The 8,034-nt window shown below is 49.0% G+C and overlaps 1 protein-coding gene across 1 annotated transcript in view; it reads right to left on the bottom strand.

Moving 5' to 3' along the window:
• Gys1 (glycogen synthase 1) overlaps positions 1-8,034 on the bottom strand; it is a 17,851-nt gene that overhangs the window by 4,046 nt on the left and 5,771 nt on the right. The window contains exons 6-12 of the mRNA XM_004646466.2: positions 6,939-7,056; positions 6,506-6,626; positions 5,402-5,508; positions 3,968-4,027; positions 3,802-3,880; positions 1,857-1,970; positions 1,508-1,634 (exon numbers count right to left, since the gene is read on the bottom strand). Coding sequence (XP_004646523.1) covers positions 1,508-1,634; positions 1,857-1,970; positions 3,802-3,880; positions 3,968-4,027; positions 5,402-5,508; positions 6,506-6,626; positions 6,939-7,056 — 726 coding nt within the window. The remainder of the gene's footprint in view (positions 1-1,507; positions 1,635-1,856; positions 1,971-3,801; positions 3,881-3,967; positions 4,028-5,401; positions 5,509-6,505; positions 6,627-6,938; positions 7,057-8,034) is intronic.

The raw sequence follows: 8,034 nt of genomic DNA, 5'->3' as shown, positions 1-8,034 counted from the left end.
TGTGTGTGTGTGTGTGTGTGTGTGTGTGTGTGGCCAGCTCAGCCCACCAGGGGGCGGCGCTGGCTGGCATGTGGTGCTGGGAGATTGAACCGTGGTCACTGTGCTTTGCTAAGCTTGTTCCAAGTAGGTGCTTTAGACCACTGAGCCATCTCACCAGCCCCATGGGAGTGCAACTTAAAAGATTTGCTACATTACTTATAAGTTAACGAATAGCACAGGAAATAGAAATTATTTAATGGTAGAAATATATGAAGCTAGGCCAGGCAGATAGTAAGTACAGTGAACTAAAGTGCCTGCTCAGGCAGAGTGCAGCGACCAGGGTTCGATCCCCGGCACCACATGCCATGCCCCCCGGGGCACGCTGAGATGGTGATTGAGACTAGGCATGGTGCCGTGTGTCTGCAATCCTAGTTCTTGGGAGGCTGAAAACAGGAGGATCACTACGAGTCTGATCTATGTAGTGAGACCCTGTAGACCCTATCCTAAATACATAAAAGTTAAAAGAAAAAGAAGAAATATAAGAAACTGGGCGTGACAATGCACATCTGTAATCCCAGCACTCCGGAGGCTGAGGCAGGAGGACTGACTGCAAGGCCAGCCTAAACTGTATAATAAGACTATCTCAAAAAAACCCCAACTTGGGGCCGGGGAGATAGCTTAGTACAATAAGTGCTTGCCTGGCAAGCATAAGGGTCTGAGTTCAATCCCTGTTTCTGCAAAAACAAACAAAAAAAAAACTCAAACTAGCCAATCGAGAAAAGCAGCTTGATAGCAAACAGTGCAGCAAACATTCCTTGAAGCGAGGGAGAACTCTAAATAAGTATTTCCAACTCAGAGTGAGACTTTGCTACAGCCAGTTTCGTTAGTGAACTGTGACTTGGCTGCAGGGATTTGGTGACAAAGTATAAGAAAACTAGGGGCAATCAGTGTGAACAGAAATATCACTTGAAATTGACATTGGTCTTCTAGTTTTTTGTTTTTTTTTTTTTCACTTGTGTATTTGGTACAGGGTCTCACTACACGGCTCAGACTCCTAGTGATCTTCCTGCTTTCAGCCTCCCCAGCACTGGGATTACAGGCATGCACCACCACACAGACTCTGTCACCAGCTCTGTGTGTCCCACGGCGGGGCCAGTGCAGCATGCAGGACCAAGGATTGAACCCTGGTCCCTGCGCTTGCCAAAGCAGGCGCTTTGTCTGCTGAGCCCTCTTGCTGGCCCTTGTTTTATGTGTTTTTGTGATAGTGTCACTACGCAGTCCAGGCTGGTCTCGGACTTTCGCTTATCCTCCTGACTCAGCCTGCCAAGGGCAGGTGTTACAGAAATGTGCCACTGTACCAGCTGAGTCTTCTAGTTTTGAGTTGTAGAAGTCACTGTCACAAAAACATGGGCTGCAACAGAGAAGCCTGTTACCATTGTCCCTATTTTTCAGAGGAAATAGGCTCAGAGAAGGCCAGGCCCTTGCGCCAAGATCACGGCAGCCCTGAACAAGACCCAGCGGCACTCACCCGGTGTGTAGCCCCAAGGCTCATAGTAGGAGGGGAAGACCCCAAGGTGACAGCCACGTACAAACTCCTCATAGTCCACAGGGAGCAGGGGGCTTGTGGAGGAGAGGAACTCTGGGTGAAAAATCACCTGGCAGGTAAAAAGAAGGGCTCTTACCAAGTATTTCACGCAGCTATTTCCTGAGAACTGGGTGTCGCAAAGTATGTAGGTCAGCAGACAGAGACATCACCCGAGTCTGTTCACCTCAGAAGCCCACAATGCTTTTGATAGATCAGGGGGGTGGGGATGTCACGCCCAGTGTGTGATCCCCTCCCTCTGCCACTCACAACCTCCCCTGGCCAGCACCCTCACCTTCACCCTGTCAGCGCTGCTATTGAAGAGGCCAATTCGGCGGATGGTGGTCAGGATGGGGTCCGAGGAGTCATCCAGCATGTTGTGGGTACATACAGGGGGGAATGACTGCCGCTGTGGGGGCCACAAGTGTGGTGGGGAGGTCAGGAAAGAGTTTCCTGCTTCCCCATGCTGACCTGGGAGTCCAGGAGAACACAAGGGCCGGCAGACTAGGGGTCACCAAACCCAAGAGATTCCCAGGAGTTGCCAGTTCCCACTTAGCTCTCACTGGACAGGTTCTCTTTTCCCTACAAGAACTACAACTCGGGGCTGGAGAGATGGCTCAGTGGTCTAAAGCACCTACATGCCAGCCAGCCCCGCCCCCTGGTGGGCTGAGCTGGCCATACACACACACCACACACACTCTCTCTCTCTCTCAAATAAATAAAAAAATTAAAAAAAAAAAAATAAAGAACTACAACTCCCAGCTGTCTCTGGGGGACAGCCAGGGTCAAAAGCTCCATGGATCATGGGGAGTTATTACTACCTTGTTCTGTATTTTTGGTTCTGTCATTAAAAGAATGCAAAAGGAACTATAGTTCCCTCAACATGACAATGAGGCTCAGGGCCTGCAGAGAACTGTAGTTTGCTTACGTAAGTCTATCCGGGCTCCCCAGCAGGTGCCCAAAGGAACCACAATTTCCAGAAGTCACAGCCACAAAAAAAAATTAGTGCTAGGAAGCCCTGGAGGTTACTGGAATGGATAGTTCTTTGAAACCATCCCATCATTTCTTTTTTTATTTTGAGACAGGTTCTTCCTAAATTGCCCCAGATGGGACTTGAACATGTAACCCTCCTGTCTCAGTCTCCCAGAGTTCTGGGATTACACGTGTACACTAACATGCCCAGTTTCAGCATCTCTCATTAAACCTGCTCAACTTCAGTCTACAGCTCCTAGAGGTTCAAGAAAATACAATTCCCAGCAGCCCTGTGTAAATAACATTCATGGGTGAAACAGGCTACCTTAGGGTTACTGAAAATTATAGTTTGGCAAAAAGCATTTTATATTTTGTTTTCGCAAAGTAGCTGTCTAGGTTTCCATCAACCCAAACCTAGGGGGTGAAGGCCCTTGGCACCCAGGAATGAGAACTTCAACTCCCAGAAACCTTTAGTGCAAAGGAAGTCAATGTTGCAAAATGCCTCAGGGGCTGCTGGGAGTTGTAGTTCTTTTCTGATTGACCCATCTAAGGTTTTATTCACGGCAGGTCTGGTTTAGCTTAAGTGTCTCGGGATAGAACCACAGCATCCTGAGCTTGACTGCTTTGTTTAAGCAGCCACTTAAACAATTGAGCTAAAGAGCAGGCTGTCCCATCTAAAGTTTATTTTTTTTAATCTAAGGTTTTTATTCCACCTAACTTCTAACTCCACCATCCTCGGTAATCAAAGAATCTAAAGCTCCTACAGATGTGTAAGAACTAAGACCTGACTAGTGAAATAAGAAACAGTGGCAAGGGCTGGGTGACTGGCTCAGTAGTCTAAGCACCTGCTTGGCAAGCAGAAGTGCCAGATGCCATGCCTTGGCGCATCCCTGTGACCCCGGCACTGGGGAGGCTGAGACAGAAAGATCACTACCAGTCTGAACTGTATAGTGAGAACCTGTAACTTTTTTTTTTTTCAGAACCGGGGATTGAATTTAGGCCCTTACACTTGGCAGGCAAGCTCTTATTCTACTGAGCTATCTCCCCAGCCCCGAGAACCTGTAACAAAGAAACAAACAAATAAACAGAAACAGTGGCAATTGCAAGTGGCTTGTAATCCTAGCACTGGGGAGGGTGAGGCAGGAGGATCCCTGAGTTTGAGGCCAGCCTGAACTACACAAGATTCTGTCTCAAAAAAGAAAAAAAGGAAGGAAGCAGCTGAAGCATGTGGAAATCGTTATTTCTGTGTTAAAGGGTCCAAAACACACCTGTGTGGCGAAGATAGCCCTCTTCATCATGGTAAAGTCCTCCTTGTCCAGCATCTTGTTCATGTCTGGGAGGCTCCCCCTGCAAGGAAGAGGGGCATGCTCATGGGAACGGGTGACAGGAGGGCCGGGCTCTGGAAGGGTACGGAGCTGAGGGCCGGGCACTCACACCAGCAAGGACTCATACAGCTTCCTGCCGAACTTCTCCTTCACCGTGTTGGCCGTGTCCCTGGAAGGAGCGAGAAGCACCACAGCCATCAGCGCCCATCAAGTGGCAGGTGTGGGGGTAGGGGGTGCAGTGGGGAGACTCAGGCCAGCATAGCGGAGCCACACCCTGGGGCCCCCAGGCAGGAGGATGGGGAGAGGGGACAGGCCTGGAAGGCTTGGGTTCCTTGTGCCTTCATCAGCTGTGTGACCAGAGACAGGTGGCCTTTCCTCTCTGACTTCGTGACTCATCTAGCAGATGAGAATAAAAATAGAATCAACTCCAGAAGTTTACAGCTAGAACTCCACGAGGTCAGGAGAAGAGAAGCACAGTGCCTGGCACACAGCGAGCCTCCCAAAATGCCAGCTATTCTTAGGTTTGACGAATTCCAGCGGCAGTGATGCCAAGCCCCGCTGTATGAACAAGGAAGATTCCGAAGCAGGAATGTCTACAGCACGTGCACCGCTAGCAGAGCGGCCCCACGGCCACTTCCTGCTTACAGTCTTCCCGTAGCTTTGGCCTCGTTTCCTATTTGTTTTTGTGAGCCAGGGTCTCACTACGTACCACCAGGTCTGGTTCGGTCCCATTTTCTACCCCTTTTCCCTGGACACGTGGCTCCAGCCACACCGATATTCCTCAAACATTTCCTGGGCTTTTGCACTTGTTGGTCTGTGTTTAAAATACTGTCCTGAAGGAACACGCAGGCCCTGTTCCTCCCTTTTGGTCTCTGCCAGTGACACTTTCTCAGTGTCACCTGCCCTGGCCACCCTGTTTCATTTCCAACCCTGCCTTTCTTTTGCTAGAATACCTCTAGAGAACTTTCTACAAAATGGGCTTTAAGAAGGCAGACATTATTTGTTTCTTTGCAATTTTTCCCTTTTGGTACTAGGGATCGAACCTATGGCCTTCGCACTGAGCCCTGTCCCCAACCCTTTCTAGTTTGACCAAAGGTCTCACTAAATCACCCAGGCTGGGCTCAAACTCATGACCCTCCTACTTTAGCTTTCCAGAGTTCTGGGATTACAGGTGTGCACCACAACTGTCTTCTCCTTTTGTGTGTATGCCAGGAATTGAACTCAGGACCTTGTGCTTGCCAGGTAGGCGCTACGCCGCTGAACTATATTCCCCGCCTCACACCTGGCTTTTAAACTTTTTTAAAGGATTATACACCATTCCTATCTGGCTTTCCACTTTGTGGTTCTGGGGATGGACACTCACATGCCAGGCAACTGCCCTACCACTGAGGGACACCAAGGCTCTGGAGGCCTCCTGAATGAAGGATGTCACTAGACATGGGGGGTACGTGATCATGTCTGAGGACAAAACCTAGCTGCAGGGAGAAGCCCCGGGCCCAGGGAATATGGCAGGGCCGCCCTGGGCAGGGATGGGGCTGCTGACCACAGCTGCTTGCGCACGGCCTGGCCCTTGAGGGTTTCCACGTTGAAGTTGTTGGTCCGCGCCGGCATGATGAAGAAGGCGACCACCGTCTGCTCACTGCCATTCACCTGGGGCGAGGGAAAGAGTGGGCCACAATCGCACGAGGGTGGGACAGGCGCCCGTGGCCAGCCCCAGCACTGCTAGGCCCCTTCCCGCTGAGGAGACTCCCAGGCGGAGCTACCCGTGCTCCTGGGACTCAGATCATCTTTCTGAGGCACTTCCACCTCCCTGGGCCTACGCTCCCCAGGTTTGCACTTTTTTTTTTTTTTTTTTTTTTTTTTGGTGGAACCAGGGATCGAACTTAGGCCCTCGCACTTGCCAGGGAAGCGCTTATTCCACTGAGCCATCTCCCAGCCCCCCCACCCCCGCTTTTTTTGTTTGAGACAGAGTCTCACACTGTAGTATAGCTGGCCTTCAACTCACTATGGCAAATAAAAAACAAAAAACAAAACAGAACAACAACAATAACAAAAAACAACCTCACTATGCAGCCCAGGCTAGCCTTTAACTCAAAGTAAGCCTCTTGCCTCAGCCTCCTGAGTTCTGGGATCACAGCTATGTGCCATCATTCCTGGCTTCTTTCTTCTTCTTCTTCTTTTTTTTTTTTTTTTTTGCAGTACTGGGAATCAAACTTGGGACCTTACGCTTGCCAAGCTATATCCCTGGCCCCTTCTTTTTCTTTTTCTTTTCTTTTCTTTTTGTGGTACTGGGGATAGAACTCAGGACCTTTCACTTGCCAAGCAGGTGCTTATGCCACTGATCTATCTCCCTGACCCCTTTCTTTTTCTTGTTGAGACTGGGTTTCTCTATGCAGTTTTTTGTTTGTTTGTTTTTGGTTTTTTGCGGCACTGGGGATTGAATTCAGGCCCTTGTGCTTATTCTACTGAGCTATCTCCCCGGCCCTCTCTATGCAGTTTAGGCTGGCACTGAACTCACTTTACAGCCCATGCTGGCCACAAACTTGCATTGATCCTCCTGCCTCAGCTTCCCAGTGCTGGGGTTACAGGTGTGCCACCACATCTGGCTCTGTGCACTAATTTTATCCACACACACTCCAGGCCTTACTCTGAGCAGATAGTTGAGCCGAGCCAAGGCTTCCAGGAAGACATCTGCTCCTTTGTTAGAGAATTCATAGCGGCCGGCAATAAAGAAATACAAGGTCTTGTCCAAGTTGAAGTCCAGGTGCCTAAAGAAGCCACGCAGTAGGGTGAAGCCCAAAGCCCTCACCCTGTGGTCCATCCTCCAAACTACAAATCCCAGAAGCTACAGGGGCAAAGTGTATTTCAGACAATGCAGAAGCATCATGGATCTCTCTCCTTGGGCTATGGTTCTTTCCTCCTTAGATGGAAATCACTTTAATTTCTTCCCACTGTTCTAAAGAAGCTGAGCTCCTATCTGCCGGGGCACTCCGCAGATACAGGGCTTCAGGCCCAGCCTCCTCCCTCAGACCCAGGGTTCCAGGCCACATCTACTTAGCCTAAGTATCCTGGTCACATACCCATAAAAATGGCCCCGCACAAACTCCTGGATCCGAGCTTTGCTCTGAGCATGGAGGTTCTGGAACTCATGCATGGCGGAGAACTTCTTCACATTCAGTCCATTGGGCGTGACAATATCTGGGGTGAGGGTGGAAGGTCCCATGTTTTATTTCGTTTTTTCATTCAGGTCAATGTGGTTGAGTGAATCAGTGAAGAAAAGAACCCCACCCTTATGCAACTTGGTTCACTGTGGGTCTTCTGGGAACTCTTTTCCTGCTGCCCAGATGCCGTCTTGCCTAATGTGACTTGCGTGTGTGCACAAGCGTAACTACCAGCTTCCTCACTTCTTGCAAACGGCTGACAAGACATGGAACTGATCAGTATCAGAGATCCCAGGATTTGCTTTGTTACCCTTTATCCTGTGCTGAAGTGGAAGTGACTAGATACTTCTTCCAACATGCTCTTCTCCCAAGATATATTCTCTACTTTGAAGCCCCTTTTAGGACCCATTCCCTCACCTCACAGAAATTAAGCCAAGTCAGTTAAAGACTACAACCCCTAGGTCAGCTTCCAGGGCCAAGTCTCAGGAGCATTAAGAGCTGATCAGGCAAAGTTTTTTTGCACTTGATCTTAGCCAAAAGGCCGAGAAGCGATAGGCAAAGTTTTTTTGGAAATTATAGTTTCCATCTTACACTCAATGAAAATGGGTATTCAGGGGGCGGGGAGATGGCTCAGTAGAATAAGCGCTTGCCTGGCAAGGACAAGGACCTGAATTCAATCCCCGGTTCCGCAAAAAAAAAAAAAAAAAAAAGAAAATGGGTATTCAGATTTTTTTTTTTTTTTTAAATTGGATACAGGGTCTTACTACCTATGAGTTTGGACTCATAGTGATCCTCCTATGTCAGCCTCCCCAGCGCTGGGATTAGTCTTCTCAAAAATAATGCTACTATCCCTGCATTCCCTTTGAGGAACCAGTAACTACATGAGTCAATTACTGAATTTTATCATGTCAGAAAAGGTTCAGTGGAACTACAACTCCCATTAGCCTCCCAGGCATACAAAACCAGTCACACCAAACCCAAAGCCTACTGGAAGCTAGAGTCCTGATCGATCGAT

This window comes from Octodon degus, unplaced genomic scaffold, assembly GCF_000260255.1.
Source record: "Octodon degus isolate 3935 unplaced genomic scaffold, OctDeg1.0 scaffold00268, whole genome shotgun sequence".
In the NCBI taxonomy this organism is placed as follows: Eukaryota; Metazoa; Chordata; class Mammalia; order Rodentia; family Octodontidae; genus Octodon; species Octodon degus.
Note: the sequence above shows the minus strand (reverse complement) of the source record. Positions and strands in the feature narration are given on the sequence as shown.